The 15,892-nt window shown below is 49.0% G+C and overlaps 1 protein-coding gene across 8 annotated transcripts in view; it reads left to right on the top strand.

Moving 5' to 3' along the window:
* Positions 1-15,892, top strand: part of Iqce (IQ motif containing E) — a 53,118-nt gene that overhangs the window by 287 nt on the left and 36,939 nt on the right. For 6 of the 8 annotated variants that reach the window (XM_045143690.1, XM_045143695.1, XM_045143691.1 and 3 more), the window contains exons 2-9: positions 3,606-3,653; positions 4,036-4,081; positions 5,286-5,414; positions 6,408-6,469; positions 7,201-7,314; positions 7,438-7,488; positions 11,924-11,994; positions 15,412-15,484. In XM_045143690.1, coding sequence (XP_044999625.1) covers positions 3,606-3,653; positions 4,036-4,081; positions 5,286-5,414; positions 6,408-6,469; positions 7,201-7,314; positions 7,438-7,488; positions 11,924-11,994; positions 15,412-15,484 — 594 coding nt within the window. The other 2 variants (XM_045143693.1, XM_045143694.1) reach the window with 2 other exon arrangements.

Genomic DNA, 15,892 nt, shown 5'->3' with positions numbered 1-15,892 from the left:
CTTCCGCGCGCGCTGCGAGACTGCGGGGGCGGCAGGCTGGAGACGAGCTCCCCTCGTAAGTGACGCCCCCCCACCCCGCCACCACCACCATCGCTGCCACCCCGAGGCCTCCCCAGTGAAGGCATTCCATACCTCTTCCCAAGGGCCAGCGTGCCCAGGGACAGAGGCGCCAAAGGGCTGCATCCCAGTAGGGGGGATGAGGAGGCCAGTCCATCCCAGTTCGATTCACCACATAAACCAGATGCACAACGGGGCGCATGGAGTGCGTTTGCTGTGGCTGGAGGCCATAGCACACACCCATTCTCTCTCTGTGCGTTTGTCTCTCTCAAATAAATATAAAAATGCACAATGCTGTGCAGAAAATGTGGGCTGGAGAGATGGCTTAGCAGTTAAGACACATGTCTGCAAAGCCTAAGGACCCTAGGCTCCATTCTCCCAGGACCCACATAAGCCAGATGCACAAGGTGGAACATGTGTCTAGAGTTCATTTGCAGTGGCTGGAGGCCCTGGCATGCCCATTCTGTCTCTAAGATCTCTGAGATGTTGGCCATGTCCTTTCTTAAAGGAGGAAGCAGGTCGGGGGTAGCAGGAACATCAGATAGATGTCTAGGACCTGGAGCAGGAAGGTGGTGTCCTCATGGGCCTAAAAGCAAGTCCACAGGAATTAGGTTGAGGAAGGGGTGTGGATGGAAGGTGGGCAGGGAGCCAAGGCATTTGCCTGCAAAGCCAAAGAACCCAGGTTCGATTCCCTAGGACCCACAGAAGCCAGATGCAAAAGTTGTCACATGCGTCTGGAATTCATTTGCAGTGGCTGGAGGCTCCGGTGCCTCTCTCTCAAATAAAAGACTTAAAATAATAAAAATATTTTTATTTATCTGTCTGTGAGACAGAGAGTATAGGCATTTCAGAGCTGCAGATGAACACCAGATGCTCACACCATTTTTTGCATCTGGCTTTACGTGGGTACTGGGGAAGTCAAGCCAAGCCATCTGTCTTTGTAAGGAAGCGCTTTAACCTCTGAGACTTTCCCCCAGGTTTTATTAACCATCTAAGGAAGCTGGCAAAAGGTTAGTAGGGCCTCTGGGACTTCACACATTGTAGGGACTTTGTGCGGCTGGCCAGTGGGAGGCAACTGTCCTCCTTCTCCCTAGAGGTGAAGCACCACAGTCCGCCCTTGTCTGGAGGGTACCTGTGCACTGGCATCAGTAACTGCTCCTTCATCTTTGTTGTTTGTTTTTTTAATTTAATTTAATTGAGAGAGAGAGGCCGATGGATAGAGAGAATGGGCACACCAGACATTCAGCTGCTGCAAACAAACTCCAGAAGCATGTGCCACCTTGTAGATCTGTCCTATATGGGTCCTGGGGAATTGAGCCTGGGTCCTTTGGCTTTGCAGGCAAGTGCCTTGTCCGCTAAGCCAGCCCCTCACTGGGGGATTCTAGGCAGGAGCTCTACCCCTGAGCCACGCCCCCAGCCCCTCACTGGGGGATTCTAGGCAGGAGCTCTACCACTGAGCCACGCCCCCAGCCCCTCACTGGGGGATTCTAGGCAGGAGCTCTACCACTGAGCCACGCCCCCAGACCCTCACTGGGGAATTATACACAAGTTCACAACCCCAGCTCCTCCCATTTTTTTGAGGAAAGCCCAACAGACTGGCCTGTGTGTTTGTGTGTGTGTGTGAGAGAGAATTGGTTTGCTAAAGCCTCTAGCCACTGCAACTTAACTCCAGACGTGTGCACCCCCTCGTGTACCTGTGTGGCTTTATGTGCTTGCATTTTTGTGCCTGTGGTTTACATGGGACCTGGAGAGTCCACCTTGAGGGAAGTGCCTTAACTACTAAGCCATCTCCAGCCCCCTTCCATATATATTTAACCATAACATTTATATTTTTTTATAATTTTATTTATTTATTTATTTGAGAGTGACAGACACAGAGAGAAAGACAGATAGAGGGATGGGCGCGCCAGGGCTTCCAGCCTCTGCAAATGAACTCCAGACGCATGCGCCCCCTTGTGCATCTGGCTAACGTGGGACCTGGGGAACCGAGCCTCGAACCGGGGTCCTTAGGCTTCATAGGCAAGCGCTTAACCACTAAGCCATCTCTCCAGCCCATAACATTTATATTTTAAGTTTTTTTTTAATTTATTTATTTATTTATTTATTTATTTGAGAGCGACAGACACAGAGAGAAAGACAGATAGAGGGAGAGAGAGAGAATGGGCACGCCAGGGCTTCCAGCCTCTGCAAACGAACTCCAGACACGTGCGCCCCCTTGTGCATCTGGCTAACGTGGGACCTGGGGAACCGAGCCTCGAACCGGGGTCCTTAGGCTTCACAGGCAAGCGCTTAACCGCTAAGCCATCTCTCCAGCCCTATATTTTAAGTTTTTAAAGATATTTTATAATTTATCTATTTGAGAAAGAGGCAGAAAGAGAGAGAGAGGATGGGTGTGCCAGGGCCTCTAGCCATTGCAAACAAACTCGAGTCACATGCACCTCCGTGGGCATCTGGCTCATGTGGGTACTGGGGAATTGAAACTATGTCCTTAGGCTTTGCAGGCAAATGACTGAACCACTGTGCCATCTCTCCAGTTCTTAAGTTTTTAAAATGTTTTTATTGTTTTTATTTATTTGAGAGAGAGGGGACAGAGAGAGAGAGAGAAAGAGAATGGACACACCAGGGCCTCCAGCCCTGCAAAGGAACTCTAGACACATGTGCCACCTTGTGCATCTGGCTTATGTGGGTTTTGGGGAAACAAACCTGGGTCCTTTGGCTTTTCAGGTAAGTACATTAACCACTAAGCCATCTCTACAGCCCTGTGTTTTCAGTTTTGCCACTTACTTTGTTGCTAGCACTTGCCATAGCACAGGTTGTCCTTGAGATGGTCTCACTGTGCATGTATCCCAGACTGACCTGGAACTCAGGACCCTCCTGCCTCAGGTGCCACCAGCAGGGGTACCATCTTAAATACAGCTGACCTGCTTTGTGGGGAGATGCAGGGTCATCATGCTCTGACTGAATCTGAATGTGCACGCTGTGAGCATGGATGCACACAGTAGCCCTGGGAACTATTGCTGCTGCCCTGCTGACTGGGGCCTCCCAGCCGGGAGGATCCCTTGCTTCCTTTCTTGTGATCATCTGAAGCGTGCTGGCTGCTGTCCTGACTGGACTGAAATATCTTGAGGGCTTTCGGTACAGGCTTTGCAAGTACCTTTAATGAGTTACATGGGCGCTAGGGAATCAAACCCAGGCCAGCAGGCTTTAGCACCTTGAATCAATGAGCCATGTCCCCAGCCCTTGTTATTTTTCACATGCATGTTTTCCCCATATATCTTAATTTTTTAATTTATTTACAAGCAGAGAGGAGGGAGAAAGAATGAGAATGGAATTCTTGCCATTGCAAATTAACTCTAGACACATGTGCTACTTTGTGCACCTATGTGAATACTCGGGAGTTAAGTTCTATAAGCAAGCACCTTTAATTGCTGAGCCATCTCCCCAGCCCCATATTTTTGACCCTTAAGTGGGATTTATTGGGTTGTGTTTCAGCACTGTGGAACTAAGCAGGCAGGCATCTTCCAGTTACTGTGTTGTTTCTCTTCCAGGGAGATGACAGTCTGTCTGCAGTCACATTTGACTCGGACTTTGAGACGGTGAGTCTGACAGAGAGGTGGTTTCTGCAGGGCTTCTACAGATGTGTGTGTAAAACAGCCTCCCCAAAAATCCACAGAGCCAGAAAACCACTCCCAGTGCTCGCCAGGGTGCAGAGACTTGCAGCCTGCTTGTTGGGTTTAGATGACTGAGTCTATCATTTTAAAGCTTGATTTTAGACATTAATCACCAGCAGGGTTCCCGTTCCTAGCACTTGTCCTGTGGAGGGAGTGCCCCTCAGCCCCCATCCAGCCCCCAAACCCAACACAGCTGTCAGAGGGTGTACCACTCTGCTCACCCTTTCTGAGTGTGGTGGGGTTTTATGACAGCTCCACTGCATAGCGCAGGAAGATCAACATGCTTTCATTCGCTTCTTTCTTTCAGAATACAAAAAGAAAAGTTTGCAACAAACCTCCTTCCACATCACCAAGTAAGTAGGACCAGGTCCCCAGTCCCCAGTTTCCTCATCTCCACACTGACTGCACCATGTTTGGAGAAAGTGCTGCGAAGAGGGCACACTCTGAGAAGGTGTCCCCTTGGGATTCCCAGGCTCATTCTGCCACCCTCAGCAGGATAAGGATAGCTTGGTTCCTGTCCTCGGCAGTGATCTCTCTGGTATGTAACACTTGTCAGGAAGATGATGCTGAGATAGGTTTGATCCCAATGTCAGTGAGGCCTCCTTGTGGCCACTGTCATTCTCTCATTGCTCTGTCACCCAGTAGCCCATCCCCCAGTTCCAGTTCTCTCACATATGTGTGACAAATGAGAAATCCTACACTGGCTTCCTCTTGCTGCCCAGACTTGTGGGTACTGACCTCATGTGCGTGCGTGTGTGTGTGTGTGTGTGAATATATATTATGCCCTTGTATCATGTGTGGCATACATATACACATGACACATTCAGGGAATACCTTTTTTGAGGAGAGAGGTTTGGGGGATTGAACCTAAGACCTTATGGGTGCCAGAGAAGGGCCCTACTTCAGCCCCAAACAAACTTTTCATACAGACCAAAGGAACACCATTCAAAAGGCCCATTTTGGGCAGGTGTGGTGGCGCACACCTTTAACCCCAGCACTTGGAGGCAGAGGTAGGAGGATCGCTGTGAGTTCAAGGCCACTCTTAGACTACATAGTTAATTCCAGGTCAGTTTGGACCAGAGAATGACCCTACCTCGAAAAACTGGAAGAAAAAAAAAAAAAAGAAAGAAAAAACCCACAAGAGGTACTGAGATTGCAGACATGGCTTTTTAAAAATTATTATTATTTGAAAGAGGCAGAGAGAGAGGATAGGTGCGCCAGGGCCTTCAGCCATTGCAAATGAACTCCAGACACGTGTGTCCCATTGTGCACTTGTGCAGCATTGCATGCTTCTGTCACTGTGCATCTGGCTATGTGAGACCTGGAGATTCAAATATGAACTCTTAGGCTCTGCAGGCAAGCGCCCTAACCACTAGGCAATCTCTCCTGCCCCAGACACAGCTTTTTATGTTGGTGCTGGGGATCCCGACTCCAGTACTCACACTTGCAGGGCGAGCACTTTGTCCCCTGTTTCTCTCCCTGGCCCACCTTTCTGCAGCAGCAGAGACATTGAGGAGCAAATGACCTCGCAACTCTAAACCCATATTGACTTTCCAGAGTCACCTTATTACTCCAAGCCAAGGAAAGTCCCATCCTGGCGACCTCTGAGGACAGCAGGGAGCATGCCTCTGAGTAGCAGAGTGTCCTTGACCCCACAGAAGCTGTGGCTGGGAACTTCCAAACAAGGTAGGTGGCACTCCCACAGAGGCCCCAGCAGGCTTGAAAACAGAATTGCAGGGGGCATGCGAGCTAGAGTGCTTAAGGTGACTTGTCTGAATTACCTTGTCTTCCCAAGGACACTGAGTATGTCATCATCTCTGTGTCGGCAGTTGATGTGGTTTCACATAGACTCGTCCTTTAGGTCTCCTGTTGTCCAGCGCTGCTTGAGTGGCTGCCATGTGCTAGAACCTGCTCCTACCAGCTTGCAGGAGCCAGCTGTTGACATTTTTACAAGATGGTCAGAGTCACACTGATACCTTGAGGTGTTAGCCATAGTGGAATATTTATTTACACCAGGGAGATGAGCTTCCCTTGATGGGTTTCTGAGAGCTACGTAATTAAGCTGTTATTAGCATGCCCCTGCCTGCTTGCCTCCCCTGGTGACCTAGCAAAACCTCCCACTGTGTCTGCTTGTACCTGTCCTATTAAATCCATGCACATTCAAAGCAGGAAGTGTGACCCAGCCCCCAAACTCCACACTCACCTCAGAGCATGCATGAACCCCACCCCCACCCTAGCTGTACTTCTAACTACCTGATGGAAGCCTTAAGAGTGAAGAGGTCAGATCTTAGGCGTTCCGCTAGCAATGGTGAGCATGCTCTGGGGACGAGACCTTGACCACAGGAGCAACTGAGTTGTCCTTTGCCAGACATTCATCAGTAAGACATTCTGGAATATTCTAAGTGTAGTCTATTTTGCCCTTCTGAAAAGAAAAAGAATAAGGTTGCTATAACACAAAGAGTCCCTTTTTATTTATTGGAGAGAAAAAGAGAGGCTAGGGCTATCCTAGGGCCTCTTGTTGCTGCAGAGGGACTTCAGAAGCATGTGCCATGTGGCCTTCCATGGGTACTTGGGAAGTGAACCCTGACACGCAGGCTTTGCAAGCAAGCAACTTTAATGGCTGAGCCATGCTTCCAGCCCTCAGATGAAGTCTCAAGAGGTTCATGTATCTTCCTCCAGGTGCAACTTCTGTCTACAGAGAGAAGGAAGACATGTATGACGAGATCATTGAGTTGAAGAAGGTAGGATCCTGTCTTCTCCTTACTGTTAGCAGGGATCTCTGTAACCTGCAAATCAGCACCATTAGTGGTAGTCAGTCGTTCATGTGGAGAGCTGTGTGTTAGTCACCAGTATTTTGAGCTCTGTCACTGTGCTGTAGGAGCTGGCCACTCTAGCTAAGGAAAGACCTGTCCACCACCTGCATAAGAGGCGGTGGACCCGCAGTGTAGGACTGGGGGTGTAGCTCAGCAGCTGAGGTCTTGCCTAGCATGCATGAGGCCCTGGGTTCAGTCACGAGTCGGGGGGGGGGAGCCTGTTTTCCCTCTGCCTGCCTTGGGGAGAAGTCCACCCACAGATGGATGTTGGGAATGTGGCTCTCTGACCAGCCCTGAGAGCATGGGAGATTGGCACCTTCCAGAGCCCATGTTTGCATGCTTGCAGTGCTGACTGTGGGCACATTCCACACATAAGAGCATTTCTTAGCCGGATGTCATTGGCATTGTTATTGGAAAGGTCCCAGGTACATGGGCTTCACCTACACCCACCTAACTACCAGGCCCTTGCTATGACTTCCAGATTCTCACTACACACAGCACCCTTCCAAAGCCAGGAGTAGTAGTGCATACTTACAATCCCACCACTCAGGAGGCAAAGGTAGGAGGATTACCACAAGGTTGAGGCTAGCCTGGGTTGCAGAGTGAGTCCCTGAGCCGGGTACTCGTGCAGACTTTACGTGTGGCCCTCTCCTCTGCAGTCATTACACATGCAGAAGAGTGACGTGGATCTTATGAGGACAAAGCTTCGGCGCCTGGAGGAGGAGAACAGCAGAAAGGACCGGCAGATAGAGCAGCTTCTGGATCCTGGGCGAGTGAGTGCCTGCCCCACCCCCCACCAAGGCTAAAGCCAAGCCCCACAGCCCTCAGGGTGGTTCCATCATCTCTGCAGAGCCCCATGGCCACACAGCCCTCATGTCTCCATCTTCTCTCTGCAGGGCTCTGATTTTGTGCGGACGCTGGCAGAGAAAAGACCTGACACTGGTTGGGTAAGTCAGAGGCTCTAGAGAACATCCCAGCCAAGGCCATAGAGGACTGTGGGAAGGGAGACAAGCTCCAGACTTTCTAGAGCCAATTGTCCACAAAACCAAATAGTTAATGCTTTGGGATTTGTTAGGGCCTTCAGGCTTAGCACAGAGGCTAAGGGTAGAGAGGGGCTGGCCATGTGGCTCCATTGGAAGAGTGCTTGCCTAGCGTGCAGGAAGTCCTGGGCTTCATTGCCAGCTCCATAAACCAGGTACATGCCTGTAATCCCAGCACTCCCTGTAACTCCCTGTCTGTCAGGCACAGAAAACCACCTAATAGACTGGAGGTGGAGCCAAGAGGATCAGAAGTTCTAGGTCAGCCTCTGCTACATAGAGAGTTCAAGGTCATTTTGGACTACGTGAGACCCTGTCTCCAAAAAAAGAAAAAAATGTAGAGGGAAAGAAGTTACAGTGTGGGCTGAGATCCAGAATGAGTGAGGCTCTGGGTTCAATCCCCAGTATCAAAAAAGCAAAACAAGAACTGGGTGTGATGGCACACTCCGTTAGTCCCAGCACTCGGGAGGCAGAGGTAGGAGGATTGCCGAGAGTTCAAGGCCACCCTGAGACTACATAGTGAATCCCAGGTCAGCCTGAGCTATAGTGAGACCCTACCTCGAAAAAAAAAAAAAAAAACAAAGGGCTGGGCATGGTGGCGCATGCCTTTAATCCCAGCACTTGGGAGGCAGAGGTAGAAGGATCGCCGTGAGTTCGAGGCCACCCTGAGATTACATAGTGAATACTAGGTCAGCTTGGGCTAGAGTGAGACCCTACCTCGAAAAACCAAATAATAATAATAGTAATAAAAAACAAAAGAGGGGAGCTGGAGAGATGGTTCAGTAATTAAGGTGCTTGCCTGTGATGCCTAATGACCTGGCCTTGATTCCCTAGTATCCACATAAAGCTAAATGCACAAAGTGGTACATGCATCCGGAGTTTGTTTACAGTGGCTAGAGGTCCTGATGTGCCCATTCTCTGTCTGTCTGTTGTCTCTCCCTGCTTGCAAATAAGTAAATAAAAATATTTAAAAGGGTGGGGAGATTGGAGAAATGGCTCAGTGGATAAGGCCTTTGCTGTGCAACTTGGAGTAACTGAGTTTGGATCACAGGCCCCACGTAAACTGCAACAGACTTCTTTAATCCCAGAGCATCTACTGTGAGAAGGGAGGTGGAGACAGGAGAATTTGCCAAAGTGAACAACAGTGGGAGACCCTACCTCAAAATGAGGTGGACCTACCCAAAAATTGTGACCTAAGCCGGGCATAGTGGTACACGCCTTTAATCCCAGCACTCAAGAGGCAGAGATAGGTGGAGCACCGTGAGTTTGAGGCCACCCTGAGACTACATAGTGAATTCCAGGTCAGCCTAAGCTAGAGCAAGACCCTACCTTGAAAAACAACACACACACACACACACAAAGTTGTGATCTCTGTAATGACAGGTGTTACCCATACACACACAATCACATGTATATGCATACACACATACACCAAATAAACAAAAACTTAAAAATTTAAAAGTAAGATAACCTCATTGGGCAACTTCCCTGATTATATTCAAAACATACTTTTGTGCTTAGCACGTTTTACTTTACAACCGAGATATGCAGTAGCAGTAGAGTAAGTCTTTAAAAGTTGATGCAGACACTGGACCTTGACACAGTATGTAAGGAGTTGAGTGCAACAAGGAGAGTGGAGGGCTCTAGCAAGGACTGTCGTGTGGGGGAAGTATGTCCCTGTCAGTTTGAGGTAAGCAGGTGCATGTGTGTGACTGAAAGCGGGTGTGATTTCAGATTACTGGATACAAGGAATAAAATATTGCTGTATTCATGGACTTTACACATAAAATTTAAATGCATATGGAAGCCCTTACGGACTAATGACAACACTGAAATGTCCCCATTTTAAAATCGGGAAACTGAAGTTAAAAGGTTTGCTTGCGCTGGAGAGATGGCTCAGTCAACAAAGTTTCTTGGCTTGTAAGCATCATGACCTTAGTTCAGTCCCAGAACCCATGTAAAAATATGGGACATAATAGTTCACACCTGTAATCCCAGAGCTGGAGAGACAGAGAAACAAGGTAGAGGTCTCTGGGGCTCACTGGTCAGCCAGTCGAGCCTAATTGCTGAGCTCCAGGCCAGTCTCCAAAAGAGGTTGATAGCATGCTTAAGAATGACCCCAGAACTTGTCCTCTGGTCTCCACGTGTATGCACACACACATGTGCATGCATACCCCCTATGTACATGAACACACATACATGCCAAAAAAAAAAAAAGATTTTCCCAAATCCAGTCCCTTCCTGTGAACTCTAGTGTCTAGGAAGGCAGGGATGATGGTTGTCAAGGTCCCCTCCCTCAACCTCACAGTGGTACATACTGAAGGGAAGAAACTATTTTAAGTTATTCTATGTAAAATCTCACATCAGAAAGCAGCAAAAGAAGCACCAGTGATCTGATCAAAACCAGTTTTGGCAGGGCTGAGAAAGAAACCCACACCCTCAGAATTTGCACACTGTGTTTTGTTTGCATTGCTCATCCACACAAACAGGGTCTGTCACCTCCTGCTCTTGCACGGTCCCTTTGCATGAGGCCTTCATGGCTATCCAGGAAGGGGAGGTTTGTGGACAAGCCATTCAAAGTGGCTGGTAGCTACCTCAGAACATTTTCATATGCTGCCTGGCTTATGTAGTACTGGCGAAGAACCAGAATGAGCCTGTGTATTCTAGGCAAGCACTGTGCCAACTGAGCTGTCTGTTAGCCCTGTTAAATTGTTTTAAAGAACAAAGGCTAAGATGCGCAAGGCAGTACATGCATCTGGAGTTTGTTCACAGTGGCCAAAGGCCTTGTCTTGCCCATTCTCTCTCTCTCTCTCTATTTATTTATTTATTTCTCTCTCTCTCAAATAAATAAATAAATAAAAATGAAATATTTTTTTTAAAAAAAGAATATAAAGGCTAGAGGCCAGGTGTGGTGGTGCACGCCTTTAATCCCAGCACTCGGGAGGCAGAGGTAGGAGGATCGCCGTGAGTTCGAGGCCACCCTGAGACTCCATAGTGAATTCCAGGTCAGCTTGGGCTAGAGTGAGACCCTGCCTCAAAAAACCAAAAAAATAAAAACAAGGTAGGTTCTCACTTTGGCCCAGGCTGACCTGGAATTCACTATGGAGTCTCAGGGTGGCCTCGAACTCACAGTGATCCTCCTACCTCTGCCTCCCGAGTGCTGGGATTAAAGGCGTGCACCACCACACCCAGCAAGAACCTACCTTGAAAAAACAAACACACACAAAATCTATCTATCTATCTAAAGGTCGGGCATGGTGACACACACCTTTAATCCCAACACTTGGGAGTCAGAGGTAGGAGGATTGCCGTGAATTCGAGGCCACCCTGAGACTCCATAGTGAATTCCAGGTTATCCTGGGCTAGAATGAAATCCTACTTGAAAAACAAAAACAAAAGAATATGAAGTAAGCTGGGAATGATAGTACTTGCCTAAAATCTCAGCACTTGAGAGGTGGAGGCAGGAGGGTAAGTCAAGGTTTTCCTCAGTTTTATTTGTGTGTGTGTGTGTGTGTATATATATATATATATTGCAAGTTGCAGGCTAGCTTGGACAACATGAAATTGTGCCTCAAAAGCAAAGATAATAGAGCTGTTTACAGGAATGTCTACGTAGGGCATTGGAGGAAGATTAGGATTAATTCATTAATATTTCCACAGAGAAAGCCCCTATGTATTTATTCTGTGTCATGTGTGTGTTTAAATAAAGTTAGGTCCCCAGTAGCATGTAAGTCTTGTAGCATTCACCATGACCCAACACTCAGGAGGCTGTGGCAGGAGGATCACAGATTCAAGACTAGTCTTGGCTCCATATTCAATGGGCAGTCAAAAAAGTCTTTTTGGTTGTTGTAGTAGTGGTTTAAGGAGTATAAGGGTGACATGTCCCCAAAGAGACATAGAGCAAGTAGGAAGCTGTGAGCCTAATGAAGGACCCTTGAAGCTGGGCAGAGGTCTTGCCAGACTCTGCTCTGTCAGTACTCTCCCCTAGTGAGGCCTGTCTGAGTTGTTGCTGGGTCACTGGTTGTCAGCTTAAGGCAGGTCCACCCCCCCCCCACACACACAGTGCATAGTGTGTTCGAGAAGACATCTGCCAGGGCACTGACGACTGGCTGCTGTTCTCCTGCCCAGCATCTTTTCCCCTGCACTACTAGCTGTAGCAAAACCGGAGGGACCTTAGTTGTCACTTTGGCCAACAAGAGAAGACAGTGGCTAGGCAAGGAAGGACAGGGGCATGTGTATGTGACCCAGTAGGGATGGAATATAGGACTCCCGGGGAGGGGGGGGGACCAGGAAGGCCAAGCCTCCAGTGGGAGGCAGTTCCTGAGGTGGTCGCCCTCTGCTGCAGGTCATCACGGGGCTCAAACAGAGGGTCTTCAGGCTGGAGCAGCAATGCAAGGAGAAGGACAGCACCATCAAGTACGCACAGGTGGGGTCGGGTGGCAGGAGGGCTCCCCAGCTCCTCCTGGGTGCTGCCCTTGCTCAGCTAGACTGACCACTCTTCCTCCTCCAGGCATGCATTCCCATTCTGGGCCTGTTCTGCCTTCTCCTTCCCACCTAGCAGCCTCTATCCACTCCTCTGGTCCCATCCAATTGAGAAATGTTAGCTCCTCCCTTCCCCCTCCCCTCCGTTCTTGGTTTTTTTCTGTGGTACTGGAACCCAAGGCCTCATGCACACTGACCATGCACCCTGCCACTGAGCCATGCCCCCAGCCCAAGTGAGTGATTCTGTTCAGGAGCTCTACCGCTGAACCATGCCCCAGCCCCTGAGTGAGTGATTCTGTTCAGGTGCTCCACCACTGAGCCACGCCCCCAGCCCCTGAGTGAGTGATTCTGTTCTGGGGCTCTACCACTGAGCCACGCCCCCAGCCCCTGAGTGAGTGATTCTGTTCTGGGGCTCTACCGCTGAGCCCCAGCCCCTCACTGGGGCATTCTAGGCAGGAGCTCTACCACTGAGCCACACCCCAGCCCCTCACTGGAGGATTCCAGACAGGTGCTCTTCCATTAGCCACATCACCAGCCCTCTTTTTACTTTAAGTTGAGAGAAACTTTATTAGTGTAAGAGAAGGAGAGAGGGCTGCAAAGATTGGCTCAGCAGTCAAGGCACTTACTTGCAGTGCCTAATGACCCAGATTTTTATTCCTTAGTACCCATATAAAGCCAGATACACAAAGTAGTGCCTGTATCTGGAGTTCTTTGCAGTGGCTAGAGGCCCTGGAGCATCCATTGTCTCTGTTTCTGTTTACAAATAAATAAATAGTTTTTTTTTAAAAAAAAGGAAAGAGACAGTATGAAGAGTTTCTGTTCACAAGAAGGCAGGAAGGGGAAGGTCCCCCATCTTTTTATTTTTAAAAATACTTTTGCTGGGCATGGTGGCACACACCTTTAATCGCAGCACTCAGGAGGCAAGAGGTAGGAGGATTGCTATGAGTTCAAGGCCAGCCTGACTACATAGTGGATTCCAGGTCAGCCTGGGCTAGAGCAAAATCCTACCTCATAAAACCAAAAACCAAAAAACTGTATTTTTATTTATTTGCAAGCAGAGAGGAAAGAATGAGTGCATCAGGTCTTATCACTGCAAACTCAAGAGGAATGTGCCAGTTTGTGCACCTGGCATTATATGGGTACTTAGGTAATTGAACCTGGGCCAGCAGGCTTTGCACACAAGTGCCTTTAACTGCTGATCCATCTCCCCAGGTCTGTCTCTCTCCCTCTCTCTCTCTCTCTCTCTCTCTCTCTTTTTTTTTTTTGTTTTCGATGATGTAGGGCTTCACTCTAGCTCAGGCTGACCTAGAATTCACTATATAGCCTCAGGGTGGCCTCAAACTCACGGCAATCCTCCTACCTCTGCCTCCTGAGTGCTGGAATTAAAGGCATGCGCCACCATGCCTAGCTCTTTTTACATTTTTAAAAAAATATTTATTTATTTCAGAGAGAGTGAGTAGCGGACAGACAGAATGGGCATGCCTGGGCCTCCAGCCACCACAAACAAACCAGATACATGTGCTACCCTGGGTATCTGGCTCTACATGGGCACTGGGGAATCAAACCCAGCTCCCTAGGCTTTGCAGGCAATCACCTCAACCACTGAACCTTCTCTCCAGCCCCATCTTTTACATTTAAAAATATTTTATTTATTTATGAAAGAGATAGATCTATAGATAGAGAGAGTGGGCATGCTAGGGCCTATAGCCACTGCAAACAAACTCTAGAAGTATGGGCCACCTTGTGCACCTGGCATGGATACTGGTGAATCAAACCTGGGTCCAAAGGCTTCACAGTCAAGTGCCTTAACTGCTAAACCATCTCTCCAGTCCCACTTTTTACATTAAAAAAATGTTTTCTGTATTTAGTTATTTGGCAGGGAGAGAGAGAGAGAACAGGCACGCCAGGGCCTCCAGCCACTGCAAACAAACTCCAGAATGTGTGCACCCTCTTGTGCATCTGGCTTACGTGGGTCCTGGGGAATCGAACCTGGGTTCTTTGGCTTTGCAGACAAGTGCTTTAACCGCTAAGCCATCCCTCCAGTGCATTTGGTGGGGGGTTTCAAGGTAGGGTCTTGCTGTAGCCCAGACTGACCTGTAATTAATTAGTCTCAGGGTGGCCCAGAACTCACAGTGATCCTCCTACCTCAGCCTCCCAAGTGCTGGGATTAAAGGTGTGCACCATCACACCTGGCCTCTCTAGATTTTTGAGACAAGGTCTCACTAAGTTGCCTTGGCTGGCCTTAAACTCACCCCATGAACTCTCCTGCCTCAGTTTCCCGAGGAGCAGAGATGATAAGCTGTGCCCCACACCCAGTTCTCACTCTAACTTACATTGTTCAAATCTCATTAGGAAACTGTTCGCCTTGCACTTGTCATGGTGTTTCAGAATGCCCCTGGTCTGCAGTCACTCCCATGTCCAGTGTGCAGGCACCTCCCCTACCCATGCCTCAGTGGGCCACTGTCCAGAGTTCTCCCCACTTCCTTTCTGGTCTTGCTGATGTGAAGGGTCCCTCCTCCTGACAACAGCTGTCTGTCTGTTTAAGGAGAACCAAAGTAGCCTGCCCATGTCTCGTGTCCCCAGTTCATACTGTACCTTCCTTCCCTCATTTGCTTCTTGCTGGAACTGTGCCGTGTAAAAGAAATCCTGTTGTGCACCAGTGTCTTCTGCTTGAGTGAGAAACTGCTGTCACTTCTGCTTGTGCCTTTGGCCTGAAGGCTGTGGTATTCAAGAGCAAGTGACCACAGTGCCGGGAGAGTCAGCCATCCTTTCCCTCCTGTCTTCCCTTTCTCCTTCCCTCTCTTTCTTCTTCCCTTCCCCCTCCTCTTTCCCTCTCTCCCTTCTTTCTTTTCCCTCCCTTCCTCCCCTTCTGTTTTGAGACAGAATCTTGCTGTATAGTCACGGCTGGGCTTGAATTCATGATCCTCCTGCCTCAGCCTCTAGAGTGCTGGGATTACAAGCAAGCGCCACTACTCCCTGCCTAATTCTTTATGGAGTGGGCTGTTGTCCACCTGCCCCAGATGTGGCCCAAGGTCTTTCTGTACTGTGGGTCCCCCAGGTGTTTCAGGGCTGTGTCTGTCTTCCTGAGAAGAGCATCTTTCAGGAGGGTGTGGGCTCACTTGGGGATGGCTGGACTCACCAGAGGGACACTGTGGAGTGAGGATCTGCGGGAAAGTCTAAGAAGGGGTAATGTCATCAAGGCCAGTGCTAGCCGAGGGCTGACTTGGGCTTTTCTTTCCTGTTCGTTTCTCTTCCAAAGCCATCTCCTCTCTGGCTTCTGGGAAGCCCTTCTCCTCTACCTGTCTCCTGAGCACTGACATTGTCATGCTAACTCTGAGCTTGGATTTCCAGCAAACTGCAGACGGACCTGAAGACCACAAACCTGGAGGAGATGCGTATTGCCATGGAGACCTACTATGAGGAGGTGTGAGAGCCTGCAGTGTGTGGCCAAGAGGGAGGTGGCATCTGACCCCAGTGCATTGAGACAGTAGCTGTCTATGCACCCATGGGCATGCCAGTGGGCTACCACAGCTTAGTTCTTTCTACACGCTGAGTCTGGATTCAGTTGCAGAATAGGAAACATGCTCTTTGTTGCAGTTTTTATGTTTAAAAAAAAGTGTGTGTGTGTGTGTGTGTGTGTGTGTGTGTGTGTGTGCGCGCGTGTATTATACCGGGGTTTCTTGCCAGTACAAGCTCAAGATGCATGTGCCATGTGGTGCATCTGGCTTTGCATGGGTACTTAAGAATTGAACCTGGGCCTATAAACTCTACAAGCTAAGCCACCTCTCCAGCCCTTACAATTTTTTGTTGACAGTTTTTATACATGTATGAG

The sequence above is a fragment of the Jaculus jaculus genome, chromosome 2 (assembly GCF_020740685.1).
Source record: "Jaculus jaculus isolate mJacJac1 chromosome 2, mJacJac1.mat.Y.cur, whole genome shotgun sequence".
NCBI lineage: Eukaryota > Metazoa > Chordata > Mammalia > Rodentia > Dipodidae > Jaculus > Jaculus jaculus.
This window is presented reverse-complemented; position numbering and strand designations above follow the sequence as displayed.